At 40.8% G+C, this 19,383-nt stretch overlaps 1 protein-coding gene across 1 annotated transcript; it reads right to left on the reverse strand.

The window, feature by feature from the left end:
- Window positions 1-18,090: 18,090 nt before the first annotated feature.
- Window positions 18,091-18,582, reverse strand: LOC132613045 (uncharacterized). The gene has a single exon (XM_060327104.1). The coding sequence runs from the start codon at window positions 18,580-18,582 to the stop codon at window positions 18,091-18,093; it is 492 nt and encodes a 163-aa protein (XP_060183087.1).
- Between the last annotated feature and the right edge of the window lie 801 nt (window positions 18,583-19,383).

A 19,383-nucleotide genomic window follows, 5' to 3' on the forward strand; every position in this document is an offset into this window, starting at 1 on the left:
ACTCAACCTCTTTGGAATGATCCACTACTACCTGAAATGGAGGCTCAGAAGATACTACCTATAAGGTTGCCAATCGAAGTAGAAGGATCAACCCTTTCACAAACCGCCTCACTCTCTCTCCTTCTGTGGGGAGTAACAACACAATATAACGGGCCAAAGCATGGAACCTATACTCATACTCCGCCACAGATAAGCCTCTCTACTCCAAGTCGGAGAACTCGTGCCTCATCCTGTCTCTTAACTACAGGGAACACACTTCTCTAGAAATACCTGATAGAATCGAGTTTATGTCAAAGGAGGCGACCCAGCTGGTCGACAATCAATGAAGGACCTCCATCACTGCTTGGCGTCGCTAATCATTTGAAAAGAAACATAGTCCACCCTATGCGACTCCACTATACCTATCTTGTGAAGACTGTCATGACAACTGACAATGAGGTCATACATATCCTTCTCGGGAGTACCATAAAACCAGGGAGGACTCATCTTGGTAAACTACTCAAACATCTTTAGCTCATCACATGTCATGACTGGCCCAGGGATTGGTCGAGGAGCAAAATTGGGTCCTGGAATCTCATCAATGCGGGGAGCCATAATGGTAGCAAGCTGTGCCCCCAAAGTACGAAACAGAGAAGGAGTTTGACCTCCAACTCTGGTCTGTGACCCATCCGGGTGTAGCCTGAAATATGTCGGTGTCATGATCCAAATTGGAGGGCCATGATGAGCACCTGGGCCCTACCTGGTGAGCACCGCTAATCATGATTTCATATCATAATCATATACAAGGGTGGGACACTAAGGTCGTCAGATGGCTACCTGCTAGATCATAAAAGAAATATACTAAAAAAGAGCGATCCCAAAGGACATACATATATAACCACGCTGGGTAAAACAGTACAAGCCGACAAAGTCACCATAGACAACTATACGACAAAATATTGGCCGAAGGGCCCATAGAATGTCTAACTGTACCACAACAGTCTACAAGCCTATAATAGAGTACGTGACATAACAAGGTCGGGATAGGGCCCCGCCATACCCATATGTACAAAAATATATATATATATATATATAACGTACCCAAACACGACAACAACTCCGAAACAAATAGAGTGCTCCAATATTAGCTGGACGACAACTTACTGAGGCGGATCATCAACCTGCCTACCTGAACCTGCGGGTATGAAACAGAGCATCCCCCAGGCAAAAAGTGCGTCAGTACGAACAAAGTACCGAGTATGTAAGGCATGAATGTAACATAAAGAAGACATGAAAGTACATGGGGTAAAAAGAATGCAACCTGTACATCTGGACTACCTCTGAGAGCCAATGATATGCATAAGTACAACGTATGTAACGCCTGCTCATACATATATATATATATATATATATATTCAAGCCTGTGTGGGCATAATCATCATCATATGACCAGCTGATCAGGTGGTAATGCATATATAACGTTGTGACCTTCCCCATAACCTATATAGATATAATATAAGTATACGTGTATATAACGCATGTGGGTCGTAGTGTGTGTGTGTGTTTATATACATACACACACACACATACATATATATGCCGTGCATGAACATGACATGAGTACATCCTGAATCTGTCGAAGTGACGTAAGGTCGTTACACCTCGGAACATCGTTATGGGATAGCATTTCCATAACCAAGGGACTCTATGGAGCATATGTAATCTGGAATCTCTATAACCTGCAACAACCCCTTGGACTTCTGATGCTCAACCTTTACCTACTGACAATTAGGGCATTGAGCCACGAACTCTGCTATATTCTTCTTCATACCATTACATCAATAAATCTCTCTGATATCATGGTACATCTTCTTCGACCCTGGATGAATAGAGTAGCGGGAATAATGAGCTTCTGCCATGATCTGCTGACGTAACCCTGCAACACTCAGAACACACAATATGCCTCGATACCTCAGAACTTTATTTTTGAAAATCTCAAAGGGTGACTTCTTTTTCTTTGGGCCTGTCTCCCTGGACTGAATAAAGGAAGGATCCTCATACTGGTGTTCCTTAACCTAAGTTTCTCAGGATGATGTCGCTGTATCCTGAACTGCGACTCGTACATTGCCTAAGTCTAATAATCAAACTGCTAGGCTGGCTAACTGATGAAGCTCGTGAGCTAAATCCCTTTTGTCTGCTTGCAAGTACCACAAACTACCCATAGATCTGTTGCTAAAGGCATCGACTACTATAATTGCCTTCCTTGGATGCTATAGAATATCAACAACATAATCTTTCAACAGCTCCAACCATCGCCTCTGACGTAAATTCAACTCTTTCTGCTTAAAGATATACTGAAGGCTCTTATGATCTGTGTAAACATCAACGTGAACACCATATAAATAATGTCTCCAAATCTTAAGTGCATGAATCACTGCAGCTAACTCCAAGTCATGTGTCGGATAGTTCTTCTCGTGCTTCCTTAGTTGCCTCAAAGCACAAGCAAAACCTTACCGTGCTGCATCAACACACAACTTAATCCAACGCCCGAGGCGTTACAATAGATAGTATAACCCTTTGATTCACCCGGAAGTGTCAGAACTGGTGCTGAAGTCGGTCTGTTCTTCAACTCCTAAAAACTTTGCTCACAAGCATCTGTCTACTGGAACTTAGCTGCCTTCTGAGTCAGCTTCATCAATAGTTTTGAAAAAGAGGAGAAGCCCTCTTCAAATCTCCTGTAATATCCTGCCAACCCCAGAAACTACAAACCTCTTTCGGTGTCGTGGGTCTAGGCCAAGGCTTCACAACCTCTATCTTCTAGGTGTCGACCCTGATGCCTTCACCTGATATAATATGTCCAAGGAAAGCCACAGAGTATAAATAGAACTCACATTTGGAGAACTTAGCATACAACTTCTTATCCTGAAGAACCCTGAGCAGAGCATGCAAATGATTCACATGCTCAGCCTCTAATCGAGAGTAGAATAGAATATCATCGATAAACACAATCACGAACAGATCTAAGAAGGGTCTAAAGATGTTGTTCATCAAATCCATGAATATTGCTGGCGCATTAGTCAACCCCAAAAACATCACCAGGAATTCAAAGTGACCATATCTGGTCCTAAATGCTATCTCCGAAATATCTTTATCTCTGACCTTGACCTGATAATAACCTGACCTCGTATCTTTCTTTGAAAAACATTTGGCACCCTGCAACTAATCAAATAAGTCATCAATCCTTGGGAGCGGATACTTGTTCTTTTTCGTTACCTTATTCAGTTGTCTGTAATCTATGCATATCTGCAACGAGCAATCTTTCTTTCTTACAAATAACACCGGTGCTCCCTACGGTGACATACTAGGCCTAATAAAGCCCCTCTTGAGCAAATCTTTCAACTACTCTTTTAATTCCTTCAACTCGGCAGGGGCCATCTATACGGAGGAATAGATATAGGCTGAGTATCTGGCAGTACATCGATAGCACAGTAAATCTTCCGCTCTGGCGGAATGCCTGGAAGTTCGTCTTGAAATACATCTGGGAATTGACTAACCACTGGAACAGACTGAAGGGTCGGCGGTTTTGCTTCTACATTCTAGACTCGAACAGTGTGATAAATACAACCCTTTGCAATCATCTTCCTTGCCTTGAGATAGGAAATAAGCCTACCTCTCGGCGAAGCTATATTAACTTTCCATTCTAGAACTGCCTCTTTTGGAAACTGAAATCGAACCTTCTTTGTTCTGAAATCAACGTTAGCATAACAAGAAGCCAACCAGTCCATACCAATAATAACATCAAAGTCTACCATGTCCAACTCCATCAAGTCTGCTATGGTACGACGATTACAAATTATAACTACACAATTCTTGTATATTCGTCTAGCTATCACCGAGTCTCCAACAAGTGTAGACACTTCAAAAGGCCTAATCTTCTCAGGTTCTATCCTAAACTTACCAGTAATAAAAGAAGTGACATAGGATAAAGTAGAGCCTGGATCTATCAATGCATACACGTCATGGGAGGAGACTGATAATATACCTATAATAACATTAGGTGATTACTCAAGATCTTGCCAACCAACCAATTCATAGACGTGGTTCTGAGGGCCGCTCGAGTTGGACGCTCCACCTCTACCTCTACCACAATAGGTTGATGTCTGAAAAACCCTACCCAAAAGGACGTACTGATGACGATGAACCAAATGCATATCATGTCAGCTAAACTACACCTCCACCACCTCTCAACGGATAATATCGTATAATACGGCCTAGATGACTGTAAGTATAACACACATCTGAACCCAAACAGCATTATCTGCCATGCAGCTTACCACACTGAGCGCATCATGGTAGAGATGGCCTCATCTGACTTAAATCACCCCTAGACTGGGAACTGGAAGCCCTGGCACTCTGGCCTGACCTAGAATAAGTGGGTCGATCAAATCTCGATCCTAGAAATTGTGAAGGCGCGCTAGTCGCTGAATAGGATGGACGCATAGAAAACTGCTATTTGTGACCACCCCAGTACTGGCCAAAAGACCCAAAAAATCTAACTCTCTTACTCTAGCCCTATCACGCTCTTGATTTGCTCGCTGCTGCTGCTTCCACTCCTCTAGCCCTGAGCATTTGCCTGAGTGCGAGAAATATCAATACCCTCTTGAAGTGAGGCAGTCATGCAATCATTAATCATATGCGGCCCAAGTCCAATCACAAACTGGTGTACCCGATCATCCATCTCAGCTGCAATCATGGAAGCATACCCGACTAATGAGTTAAAGCGAAAACTATACTCTTGAACACTCATATTCCCTTGGCGTAGATTCAGAAATATATCAACTCGATCCCGGCAGGTCTCCACTGTCAAATAGTTTCTAAGGAAAGCCTCTGTGAACTCCTGCCATACTGCTGGGGGTGTATTAGGCCCCCGGACAACTCCCAAGTCTCATAACACTGAGCAGCAATATCTCGCAAACGGTAAGAAGCCAACTCTACTGACTCAGTATCAGAAGCATGCATTACCCTCAATGTTCTCTACATTCGATCTATAAAATTCTGCGGGTCCTCATTTGGTTTTGATCCTATAAATATCGGAGGATCCAAATTGATGAAGTCTCGAACCCTGGCACTAACAGCCTTATCAACATAACCAACACTTGTGCCCTGACGCTGGGCCTGAGTGGCCACCGACTGAGTTAATAACTGAATAGCATCCCCCGTCTCTTGATCGGGTGAATCATGTAGAGGAATTGGGGGTGTTTTAGGTGTAGCTCCTCTAGAACAGAAGGGTTTTGAGAAGATCGAGATGGGGCCTCACTTTGGGACTCACCCTGGCTCACATCTACCAGTGGCACCCGACATATACCCTCATCTGTCACGACCTTGCTTCTCTGGCCAGCTGAAGCTCTCCTCGTCACAAGCATTACTGAAATTGGAACACGTTATTAGAAAAAGAATCCTGATGATATGGGTCTAACACACGATCTAAGATGAGAAAGAAGGAAAACCTTCCTAAATGGCATGTAGCCTCCGGTTTATAAGTGTGATGCACGACACACCTATAAATAAGACTCTACTAGACACGGCTTGTAGACAACCCTAGGACAAAACTGCTATGATACCAAGTTTGTCAGGACCCAAAACGGAGGGCCATGACGGGCACCCGAGCCCTACCTGCTGAGCACCACTAATCATGCTTTCATATCATAATCATATACCCTTCGGTTGAAGAAAACCCCAACTTCAATACCAAATGTATTCTTGGCTTCTATCAACCCTAGTGGGCCTCTTTTCCATTTAATCCCCTTGATTCTTAGTAATTACTCCTTGTTTTATCTTGGATTAGTGTTAATATAGTGGAGGGAATGTTCTAGAGCTCTTACGATTGTGGCGAAAGTGAAATCTGAAAAAATAAAGACAAGGGTCGTCTATTTATAACTGAAACTGGAAAGTTCCAGTACAACGGTTTGACGAGCGGATCGACGATCCGTCGACTTATCGATAGTCCATTGACTTGCTCTGTCAACTTACACCTGCAGATCTCTAATTGCAGAAGCATGTTGACGGTGCACAACGACGGGCCATCGACATGACAGTGACTGGTGTCTGTAGAATTTCCTAATTCAGTTCAGATTTCATCAATTTGATTCGTTCAGCTTCTAACTCCATAATTTACCCAGAATACCTACCGATACATTTGTACACGGGGTACAACACTTTATATTCCCAAAATCGGACACGGGTGTTACGCCTCAAAAAGCTTCATGTCATTGCTCAGTAAATAGACTAACGCAGGGTGAGAAGTACATGATGTTTCTACAAGTAAGAAGTAGTACTTAACAGTTCTAATTAATATTCCAAAGACGTTTGAAGCAAGATCAGAAAGTTCGTTAAGAAAGGCGAAGTATACGTTGTGGTTTGGAAAGGTTTTGCAAAGTACTGAGCTAATGTTGATTTAGTAATGTCTTGAGGAAAAGTTATAATGCTCCTTAGATTCTTGATGCAGTGTTAAACAAGTGCTAAGAAGGTTCCATAAGGATTGGAGATCAAACAAAATGACATAAATAATTTCAAAAAAGTGGAGTTGTACGACCGCTTATACGGTCCGTATATGGGTCCGTATAACCCAACAGGAAGGATGTTTTCCATGATGGTGAAATACGGTCAGTTATACGGACCGTATAAGTGTCCGTATAACACCCGACGGGCTGAGCATTTTTCAAGTATAAAAAGATGTTCCCACTTCATTATTTTCATTTTCTCACTTCTCCACTTCTCTCTAAGTCTCTAGAATATTCCACACACTTCATCTACTAGGATTCAAGAGAATCAAAGATCAACTCCATTAGTCTAAGGAAATCAAGTGCAAGGAAGCCCTCTAGGGTGGTTGGAAGTCAAGAAATCTCTTTGAAGTTAAAGTTAGGGTTTTCTCCAATTGAGGAATTATCATCCAAAACCCATTTCTACACAGTCAAAGGTGATTTTTATGATCATTTAATGTTATTTAGAATATTGAATGGTTGAAAGGCTTAGATTATGGAAGAGGGTGGAATATGGAGCTCAATTGTGAATTTATAGTATTCTTGAATAGTAGTTGATATGAATCATAATTCTTGAGATGTTATGAGATTAATCTTGTTATAAATGATATTAAGAATATGGGAGAAACATTATATGAGGATGAATGTGGTGCTATATTATAGCTATGATTATGAATGACTTGAAGAAGGAATTTCGGGAATTGGATAATGTCAAACTTGTCAAGTCATGGATTATGATATTATGAATGTTGTTATTGATGATTGGGAGTTGTTATATGATATGGCGAGAGTTGTAGAAACAAAGAAGATGCTGCCAAATTTTCATTAGCTTTAGTTCAAGCATACTTATGTTATCGATTATCTAATTTTAGTACGAACTCTCTTGAATATAGAGACGTGAATATTGGAGGGAAGCATTCAAGTGATAAAGTTAGCGAAACGTAAAGGTATGTAAGGCTAGTACCTTCTTTTCTAAGGCATGATTCCTTTAATATGACCTCCGTTATCTTTCCATGAGTTTATCATATTCCGGAAATTATAAGCCTATGACTACTAAGAACTACTCATGAGATAAAGATAGGAGAGATGTTACGAATATGATAATGATGATGATGAGTCTAAGCCTAGAGATTCTAAAGCTCATGATATGATATTTTACGAAGCTAATGATCCTTATACGACTCATTGATGTTATTCATTGTTGCTAGACTCACCTTATGATGCTAGTTTCTTCAGGGTGAGGCATGATGATTATGATTACTTCATAATGGAATTGGGGGTTCTCGACCTTACGTCACCCCGATATAGTTATAGATTATTCTTGAGTTCTAATGCATGCTTTATGATAAGTATATGATGAGGAGGTTACACCATGCCTAGATGGCCGGACATGTCACCGTGAAGGCGGGCTGCATATGATTACACCGTGCCCAGATGGACGGACATGACACCACTAGTGGGCGGCGTGCAATGATTACCCGGACGCGGGTTAACGACGATGGTATATGTGATATGCATAACATGTGTTCTCCTTTAAAGGTTAAGCAGGCTATATCTTCGCCTTATGTTTCATGATTTCTTTATAATGCTAGTATTATTCATACCTTACATACTAAGTACAATGTTCGTACTGACGTCCTTTATTTTTGGACGCTGTGTTTATGCCCACAGGTAGACAAGGAGGTGGCCCAGATTCCTAGGAGCTACTCAGTAGATTTACAAGAGCACTCCATTATTCCGGAGGTGCCATTTTGATACATTATTTTATATATATATATATATATATATATATATATATATATATATATATATATATATATATATATATATATATATATATATATATATATATATATTTTGGGCATGACGGGGTCCTGTCCCGTCCTTATATCTAGTACTCTAGTAGAGGCTCGTAGATACGTACGTGTGGGTAATAGATGCCCCATGATGACCTCATTGTATATTACATGTCATTTTGATAGCCGAGGGGCTTATGTACATAAATGTAGATATGTTTTTGAAGTGATGATGGTTTCCTTATGGCTAGTTGTGTTGAGGATAATAAATGCATTCAAGATGAGTATGATGATTATCATGATGAGTGGTGCTCGGTAGTTAGCTCTGTGTACCCGTCATGGCCCCCTAGTCGGGTTGTGACAATGGGTCTCCATTCTCAAGACATACTCGACTAGGAAATCATTAGTTCTACTATGACGAAAATGAGGGGCATAACAAATAGGGCCGGATGAGTACAATCAAGTCTCAGCTTGTTCATCAGCAAAATATTTCTGGGAAGCTCTCCAAACTGCTCATGAAGGAACAACTCAGGTAAAAAACTCCAAGATCGACATGCTCACCACTAAGTATGAGATGTTCAAGATGAAAGAGAGTGAATCCATTCATGAGATGCACACCGGATTCACCTCCATAATCAATAAGCTCCACTCTCTCGGAGAAGTCATCACTACTACCAAGCTGGTAGGGAAGATGCTTGGTGTATTACCTGACTCCTAGGATAGCGAGGTAAATATTATCTCTGAAGCCAAAGATCTAGATACGTTGACTGTCGATGAGCTTATTGGAAACTCAAGACATATGAGATGAAGATGACCATTAAGAAGGTAGAAAAGAATGAGGTGAAGAAGGAGAAGAGCTTTGTTCTCAAAGATGCAAAAGGAGAGTCCAGTGATGATGACTCCGAAATGGTTTATCTCACACAAAGGTTTCACATGATGATAAAAAAAAGGCATGTTCCCAAAATAAGAAACCCAGCAGAAACGACTACTCCTGTCACAAGTGTGACAAACCTAGTCATTTCATAAAGGATTGTCCTCAAAACTGGCATGATAGTTATGATAGGACTACAAAGAGGAACCAGGTTCTCTACAGGAGTTTCAGAAGAAAAGAAGCTGCTAATGAAATTGTGAAGCAAGGACTTGCAGCCTGGGACTCCTCAAGTAAGTATGAGGATGGAAATGACAAAGGGGACTTGTCCATGACGGCAGTTGATGATGGAGCAACTGAGCATAAGTCAAACCTTGTACTCACGGCTAAATCTGACACAGATGATATTGATGATGAGAACAAAGAGGTAAATTTCTTCGATGTAAAGAAAAACCTGAGAGATTACTCTAAGAAAAAACTCATATCACTATCTAGTGTGTTAATTGATGCTTATCATGCTCTGGTTGCTGAAAGAAAGAAGCTGAATCTTGCTCTTGATGAAATAGAACTGGATAAGGAGGACCTGTGCATGATAACAAAAGAAATGGAGAAATAGGTGTTTGAGACAAACCAACAAAATATCTTGTTGGAATGTCAAGTGAGAAAAGATATGGAAACCTCTTACAAAAGAAGAGGAGTAGCAAGTGAGACTTCCTTAGAGCTTGAAGTTGAACTAAAGAAAGTAAAGTCAAGTCTTACTGCTAAAACTGAGAAGAACGAACTGCTAAGAAAATATCTGGAAAGGGCTAAGTTTGACCTTGATAAAACTCTCAAGTGGACCTGGTTCTCTGACGCAATCTGTTCTAGAAATGAGAAAAATGGAAATGGCAGAAGAGGACTTGGCTGTGAGAAGGAGAAGATGCCCTATGGTCTCCACAGTAGACATGTTCCCACAACTAAAGAGCAGCCATTTCCTCCTTGCGGGCAACAAGTCGTCACCAAGAGTCCTACAAGATAAAGGTTGACGTTGTTCAAAAGAATAAGAGTGTTGTTAAGAAAAGAACCAGAGTGAAAGAAGCAGGTCCTCAAAAGAAAGGACATTTGAGGAAGACAAGGAATGTGTTGCCCGTATGGGCTAAAAGGAGTCGGATTCACCCCTTCTATAACTAAAAAAGACCCAAACTGGTTTGGCTTCCCAAATCCAATCACTAGCATCGCTTAATAGGGTTGGAGAAAGGAGGAACAGTCATTATAAACTACTGAATTGTGATAGCTCCAAGGTGCAACTATGGTTAAGATGTCCCCCGTCTAAGCCCTTATAGAAGGATGTGTGTGGTGTGTTTATAAAAGGAAGGATCTCTGATGAACAATGTTGTAGAAAGGCATCACTCAAATGGCTACAATAAGTGAAACGTACACTGCTGACAAGTGTTTTTGTCTATATCTAACTCACTTTTGTACCATTACAGGTATACATGCATGGAAGGATTAGGAGAATTCAAACATAAACAATTCTACACAGTTCACAGTGCTGGCCTGATACTTCAAAAATTCTGATCAGAGACCAGGTCTCTGTATCTCAGGTCAGTAATTCCTTCAATACTTATAAATGTATTTGAACTGCAAAAATTTCCAGATATGTCATGTGTCTTTTCCTCTTCCAAGAAATTTCAAAAGAGTGTCCGTGGCCTCAGTTGCTCCTTCTTCCACCTATTGTGACGCCCTGAACCATGGCCTGAGCGAAACACGACACTCGATGCCTTACTGTATGTGACCGAGCGGACCACATGGCTTGTTGAATCATCATGAGGCATACATGAGCGGAATATAACATGAAACATGTTGGGCTTTAAGAAAACACATGAGGTCATAATAATTTATAAAACACTCGTTTAAAACATGAATGCGAAAATACCATGAGTAAAGCCAAAGATGGCTAAACAACTCTTAATATCTGACATAACATAATTGACTGGTCTTGTCTATGAAACCTCTATCATGAGTTTGAAATGGAAATCATACTTGCTGGGACAAGGCCCGCAGCATACCTTTAATGCATACTACAATAGGATAAATGACTGACTAAATCCCGAAGGAGATGGGGCTCACTGATAGGCTGATATGAGCACGTCCTACTGAGCAGATGCGTCATCCTGTAAACCCGTACTTGCATCGTGAAATGCAGGCCCCCAGGCAAATAAAAGGAGATTTCATCACATTGAATGTACTGGTATGTAAAGCAGCTGAAAGAATAAGCATGGCACATGAAATCACAATGATAAAGATGAACTGAAGCTGAAACCTGGTTGTGAGCATGAACATGAATACACATATCTATAACATGAGTAAAATATCTATGGGAGAGCATTAGTATGACCAACATGTAACCACCACGTTAGCACGTGGCGTCTAATCTCTGCCCGATCAGCTAAGCCATCTTGTACCTTGCTGGGGTACAAGATATGAACATGGCATGAATGGATCCAAATCCCTCAATGGGGAAAAATATAAAGGAATCGTCCTAAACATGGGTGGAGCGATCCTTATCCTACAGTGGCAAATGTAGTTTCAGGCTATCTGAGCCTTCTCGGTAATCTGTGCAACTCCCAAAAACATGAACATGGAAAATATGTGGCACTGGCTGCCCATGGCTTTCATAAATCATAACTTGCATGTACATTGATATCATTTCATAGTATTCTTGCATGAAAATGTGTAAAGCATGTAGAGTATTTTCTTGAAAATAAACATAATGAATTATAACTTGCGTGTAAAAACCCATGGAATGCAAAGTATGGGTTTTCATGGATTATAGATAGATTGTCAATAATCATAATGAAATATCAAAAACTCAATAATGGATTAATAATACTTCAATACTTAGTATAGCATGGTACATGGACCTAGGGTTATCATGAGCATGGTTAAAAACCTTAGTTTTCGTATAACCTCTTACTTTATGGAAGAAGTGGCATGGGGAAGAACAAGGATGTTCCCACACGTAGATAGAAACTCTACATACCTAGTAATTCTCCAAATTCGTAATAAAAATCTAAACTTTATATAAGAATCCCAAAGCTTTAGTCTTGAATCGTTTAAATGGGTTTTCTTGAAAACCCTATGTTAAAAAGGACGAATTCTTCTTTAGGAATCATGGATACATATTAGAATTAACTTGGGATGGATTGGAATAACTTACCTTGGTAAATTTCAATGGATGGAGGAGACGATTTCGTCCTAGGGCTGGAGGGGATATGAAAAGTTAAAATTAGAACTGAACCCTCGTATTTATAGTTTCTGGCCGACGCAGGAGAAGTACGGCCTCAATGTACGTCCCGTACTTCAAAGTAAGGCCCGTACATCATGGCCGTACATTGGGTCAACTTTCCAGTGATAACTCAATTTCGACGAGGGAAGTATGGGCTCAAGGTACGTCCCGTACTTTTCTTAAAAGGTCTCAGTGCTCTCTGCCAGTTCCCCTCTATGTACACCCACTATTGTATGGCCCGTACATTATTGTACGACCCGTACTTTGGTCGTCAAACGTACAATTGACGTCCTGAGGCCAAATTTTCCAATTCTAACACTTTTGTCTTGGTTTCTAAGTCCTGAATCGTGAACGTAGCCTAGTTAGGGTACGAGGTGTTACACCTATCCTAAAGTGCCACCTCTGCCTCTTTAAAAGACTTTTCCCCGCATCCACCTCTCTCTTCACTTTCCCAAATCTTTGAACTTTAGGACTTTATTTGTACATCTCTCTCGTACAATACTCGCCTAAACTCTTCATATTTCTGTCCTGACACCAAGTGCTTATCAAAAATCACCAATCCTCGTCAAGCCTAAGTAAATGGAGTCCAAATCATCACCCTCAAGGCACTCAACTGCCTCTGATCATGGCATAAATGAAGCAACTTCAGCCTTTCCTATACCCGTTCCTTCAAAACCCAGCAAGCGCAATTGTTACTCAAGAAAAGAAAGATGAGTGAAAATAAGCATTTGCTTGACCCAAAGTTGGAAGGTGATCTGAGTGAAAATGTGGGTCTTCAAAGCCAATAAGAGAAGAGAGAAAAGGAACCCACTGCTCTATTGTTACTCAAGAAAAGAAAGATGAGTACAAGTGAGAGACCAGGTTTCTCCAAGAGGAGAAGTAGTGAAGTAGAAGGAAGAAAGCATAAAGAGAACCTATAAAAACAAAAGGTTCTCTTTGTAAGAGTCTTTGATGTCAATCTGAAAGAGAGATGGGCATGAAAGATTTGATGGAAATGGTGGAGTTCCAGGAGGGGATCCATCTCTTTACTTAGCCACCACCATGTGTATATGAAGCCGAAGTGGTTGAATTCTATGAGAATTTGCTCTGTATAAATGATAATGCTCTGGCCCTAACAGTGAATCTGACAGAGTTTGTACTTACTGAGTCGGTACTTGGGGAAATCTTGGGAGTAAAGATAGCGGGGTTGAGAGTTGTAGTAGACAAGAGATCTCTAAATTTCAAAAAGGTCATCATCAAAGTTTCGAAGTCAGTGGCAAAAGATAGTCTCTGTAAGAATGAGCTTAAGCCTGAGCATCAACTAGTCTTTGAGTTTGTCAGCAAAGTGCTTTTGCTAAGGATGGAGGGACGAACTACCATCACGGTGACAGACCTGGTTCTGATGGAAGCCTTGACATATTTTAAACTAATCAACTTGCCAGCCATCATGATCGATAGTATGAGTAAGGTGGCACGAATCGTGCAAGGAGGACCTAGTCTCCCTTATGGATTTTTCTTAACGAAAGTCCTTGAGCACTTTAATGTAACAACTGGTAGAGCCTCCTTGGGAACTAAGGACCATGTGTTCTCTCTGGCCACCTTGAAGGATTGTGAGTTTGTGCCACAGGGACCAGGTACTGGAAGTCCATCCACCCTCTCAATTCTAATTGAAGCTCAAGAAGCGGTAAATGTAGAGATTAAACAATTCCAAGAGGAAAATGCCTTCTAAAAGCCCAATTGGCTGAACGACCGAAAGAACCAGGTTTCGGTCGAGAAGCAGAAGAAGAAATTGAGAAGCTACGGGCAGAGAGGGATCAGTTTAGAACTCAAGTGGACGTACTCAGAGATGAGATAATGAAGGATCGCCAAGCCCATAGATTTTGACCTATCCTTGTTCAGCCCCTTCAAGTCTCTACACTGTCCAGAAAATCCTTCCTAGCCCCCATCCCTTTTGCATAAAATTGAAGTCACCTTTTCTTGACTTTTGGCAGATTTACAGTTTAACTATCATTTGTGTATACTGAATTGATTACTATCTACACTTGTGATAATCTATCTATTGACATATTGTTGGGTTTCCTGTGCATTATTGCTAGCTTGCTTTCCTCTACATTACTCATGATTATGTTGCCCCTGTGCCAATGAGTTAATATATCTGCACATCTTATTTGCTGTGCTTTAATCTTTTTGATGATGCCAAAAGGGGGTAGTGAAAAAGTGAATTGAACTGAACATGCGGTGATTAAGGGGGAAGACATGTCGAATAGAATTGAACATGGATTGTGATGCTGTAAATTCACAACTGTGGGAAGATGTGCTTAGCAAGGGGGAAGAACTGGAAGATTGATATATGATGGTATTGTGGCAATTTTGTCTTCCAGTTGAAAATGGTGTTATGTTGCTAACATGTTGCAGTTACCTTGAAAATGATGGTCTGCTTCATAGGGCTAACAAGTGGGAAGCTGGTTATCAAGGGGAACATAGTGTATGAGTTTGTTATCATCAAAAAGGGGGAAATTGATAGTTCCAAGTGCATTCGTGTTTTGATGATTCTCAAACATTTTTAGAACCAGATAGAGACCTGGCCTGTAACCTGCTCTCTGTACACCTTGCACCGTCAGTAGAGAACAATTGTAAAGCTGAGCCACCTGCTGCACACAAATACAACTGTGAGTTGGCCGATGCTTTAGGTCAAAGTGAATGAGTGGTCTCTATTCATCCCACATGCTCCCACTATATGTACAACAAGATGGAAACATATTGAGTAGACTTGAAAACCTAATCTAAATAGTGCAAAGCTGCCGACACAAGTTCTCAAGATCTCTCAAGAACAAAGTCACCTACAAGTTTAAGAACCTGATCCAGAAACAAGATTTAGTCTAAGTTCTTTATATTGTTGTGAGTCTTTGTTCATTTGTGCTTAAATTGTAAACCTACTTTTCTGTGTTAAGAAGCTGTTTATAGGTGTTTTTGAAAAGTCTCAAAGTGTACTTGCTAGAAGTGTGTTTCCATAAGCTTTTGAGTGGTACACTAGGCTAGAGTTAGTCTAGGTGTATTAGTGGTCCTTGGCTAGAGTTAGTCAAGTGGAGTGTGGTTGCAATCGGAGTATTGCAAGTGTTGAGGGACTACGGGGTTAGTTCCTAGGTTACAAAAGAGTCATTGTAAGGGTGAGGGGTTATGGGAGTTAATTCCTAGCTTACAATCGATTGTAATCTGAAGTTGCTCGTGTAGTGGAGTTGAAATCCTATTGGGGTAGGTCATGATTTTTAATCTCTTGAGAAAGGAGTTTTCCGCTATAAAAACAACGCCTTCTTTACTTGCTGCATTGCACAAGGGAACTGGTACTCAACCAGGTCTCTTCATATTGTGTTTGGTGGACGCATAGCCTATATCACTAACACATGAAATACAGAAATCGAAGAGTAGAACGGATAATACAATCAACAACAACCAATAGGCACAGTAAATCTCAATATTCTCTGGTCATAGCCTAGGTTAAAGGCAGCTAATCCACAAGTCCGCCAAGTTTCCAAAGAATCACTTAACAACAAGCCATAACTCTAATGAATCACCAACAAGATTCCGATAAGGTAATGTGTGGTTCAATAATAAGAAGTACAATACATAAGGATGCAATGCAATGCAATGAAACGTGATACCATGACCAATATCTCGAACCTTTACACACATACTATAAGCATTTTCTGCTTCAATAGGCATAACCCATGGGGGGATCCCCGGTGTCCATGTACTAGCCACTGTGGAACAAACCTCAGACGTGACCTGCTACTATACGTCCGACACAGACCACAGACTCTAGCAATAACATTGTGACTTCCTCTTTTCCTATTTCCTTCCACATCATATTCGTTTCCATATCACTCTCATCATTTATAAGTGTATGAATGCAAGACATAAGGAATCATGTGGAATAAATGCCAACTAATACAAGATGGAAATCATAAGCCTTTCCCTTTCTCACAATTCATAAGCATGATCACAAATAGGACTAGCATAGCCCGTATAATCACAACACGTTGTCAAGTACAACACATGCTAAATATTGTATAAAGTACGGTGACAAGCCTAAATAATCAGAAATCATACCAACCTAATTGGAATTCACCTCCATACCATACTCGAAGGCCTATCATGCTTTCCCCGTCCATAACTATATAACACATGTGATTCTCTAATTGAAGTCTAAGAAAGGTAAGCCATAACCTATCTCAAAGCCGAACACGAGCCTCGAACTCCTGAAATTTGGGCCTTTCCCTTTTGGATTGCCTCCAAACTCTCAAAGTCTAACAAATATTTGATCTACGTTAGATTACGAACCTAATGATATAAATATTTCTATGCTTTGGGAATAACCCCAAAAATAACCCTAAAAAGTGACCCTAAGCCCACACGGGTAAAATGGAAAATTGACTTCAAAATAATCTAACACATAGTCTAGATAAGCAATATTTAAAGTATCATCAAATTCTACCCACAAAGCATCCCCCAATTTCAACATTTTCCCTCTCTTAAGTTCTAGGGTAAAAACCCCCGATTTCCCTTCAATCCAATTATCATTTAAGACTAGAATAAGGGTTAACTAGGTAGAAATCAACAATTTAAAACTTAACCTTAAGTGGAGAATTAACAATCCCTCTGAAAATCGCCTCAAAGCTTGCTCTCAACTCAATATAAGAATTATTGAAACCTAGCCTCGTCTTAGGGCTTAAGATATTTCTGGTTTGTGATTTTCGCCCTTGTAGACACATTTAGAGTAGGGGCAGACTCGCTCCTGTGGACATTATTTCACAGGGGAGGTCTCACTTAAAAGGTCAAACTCGCCATGGTGAGACTGTTTCCATAGGTACGGCCTCGCTCCTGAGCTAACCCTTCCACTAGAGCGGTGAAAGCCCAGAATCCTTTTTGGTTCACACCTGCAAACCAACCACCGCAAGGGCGGACTCACAGGTGCGACACAACAACCGCCAAAAAACACTTGCAATTTCCCAACTCAAGCCTAACTATCCGATGCAACACCCAAAACTCACCCGGAACCTCCCGGACACATACTAGATATGCATATCAATGTAAAAATACACTACGAACTCATTCGTGCCGTTGGAATTCCCAACGGAGGTCATCTTGACCCGGTCAACACCCAAAGTCAAGTTTTCAACCAAATACCCAAAATTCTCCCAAGTGGCTCGGGAACCAAACCAACCACCCCCACCAAGTTATAATCAACCCTCCGGACCTCATGGGACCGATGAAATTGCCAAAATAGTTTGTATACACAAAATTCAACTTTTGGACAATTATTTTTCCCTTATTCAACTTAAGGGCTTCTAATCACGACTCTCCCGACTCCCTTCAGAACCGTTCCACCCATCCCCGTGGGTCAAATTACTCCAACGGAGCTAGGGAAATGGTCAATAGGGTAAAAGGTCAAAAATCCTAAATGAACAAACATGTCGTTATATCAGATACCAATTAAACAACCGTTCGTCCTCGAACAGAGAGAAATGAAAGGAATGGAAGGTACTTGACTCGATAAAGAGCTTGGGATATCTACTATGCATATCAGCCTCCCCATGTAGCTTCCTCAACTAGACGGTGTTTTCATTGTATCTTTACCGAAGCTATCTCCTTTGACCTCAACTTTCAGACGTTCCTCTCTAAGATAGCTACCGGCTCCTCTTCAAAGGAGAGATTCTGATCGAATAGGACTGAGTCCCAATAGATGATATAAGACTCGTCGGAATGGTATTTCTTCATCATGGACATATGAAACACTGAGTGAACACCCCACAAACCTAGAGGTAACGCTAACTGATAAGGTACCTCTCCAAGAAGGATCTCAAATGGGCCAATGAATCTTAGGTTTAGCTTGCCCTTCTCCCCGAATCTCATCACACCCTTCATGGGTGAAACCTTCAACAGAACTTGGTCACCAACCATAAACTTCAAATCACGAACTTGTTGATCCATATGCACCTTTTTCCTACTCTGAGCCGCAAGGGGTTTTTCTTGAATCTTCACTTTATCCAATAACTCTCTCAACAGATCAGTACCCCGAGGACTCATCTCAAAAGCATCGGACCAGCCAATCGGAGATCGGCATATCCTCTTATATAGAGCCTCAAATAGAGCCATGTCAATACTTGAGTGATAGTTGTTGTTGTATGCAAACTCTGCCAAAGGTAAGTATTGGTCCCAATGACCACTGAAGTCAATAACACATGCTCGAAGTATATCCTCTAAAATCTAAATTGTCCGCTCAGACTAGCTATCCGTCTGCGGGTGAAAAGCGGTGCTAAGATCCAACTGAGTCCCCATCTCTTTCTGCAAGGTTCTCTAGAAATGGGAAGTGAACTAAGTGCCTCTGTCAGAGATAATGGAAATGAGCACCCCATGCAATCGAATAATATTTTTGATGTAGATCATAGCCAACTTCTCCGATTTGTAAGTGGTCTGAATCGGAATGAAGTATGCGGACTTGATCAACCTATCCACGATAATCGAAATAGCATCAAACTTGTCCAAAGTCTTCCGTAGGCCAACCACAAATTCCATGGCTATCCTCTTCCACTTCTACTCTAGAATGGGCATCATTTGAATCATACTTGTTACATCTCTGAGATTTCGGATTGTAGCATTGTGAGTGGACTAGAGCGAGTTTTAGGTGAACATGAAGCCCTTATGAGATTAAGGAGATTATTTTATATCCTTAAGAGCGTACCACAAGATTTTGAAGTCATATGAATCGATGGAACTAAGTTCGTTAAAGGAAGTGAAATGCAAGTCATGTTTGGAAAGATTTTCGCAATAATTGAGCTAATATTTATTTAGTAATGTCTTGAGGAGGAGCTATAGGGCCTCTTAGATGGTTAATGAAGTGTTATATAAGTGTCAATAAGGTTCCATAAATATTGGGAGTTGAACGAATCAACGCGA

The sequence above is a fragment of the Lycium barbarum genome, chromosome 10 (assembly GCF_019175385.1).
Source record: "Lycium barbarum isolate Lr01 chromosome 10, ASM1917538v2, whole genome shotgun sequence".
NCBI classification, from domain to species: Eukaryota; Viridiplantae; Streptophyta; class Magnoliopsida; order Solanales; family Solanaceae; genus Lycium; species Lycium barbarum.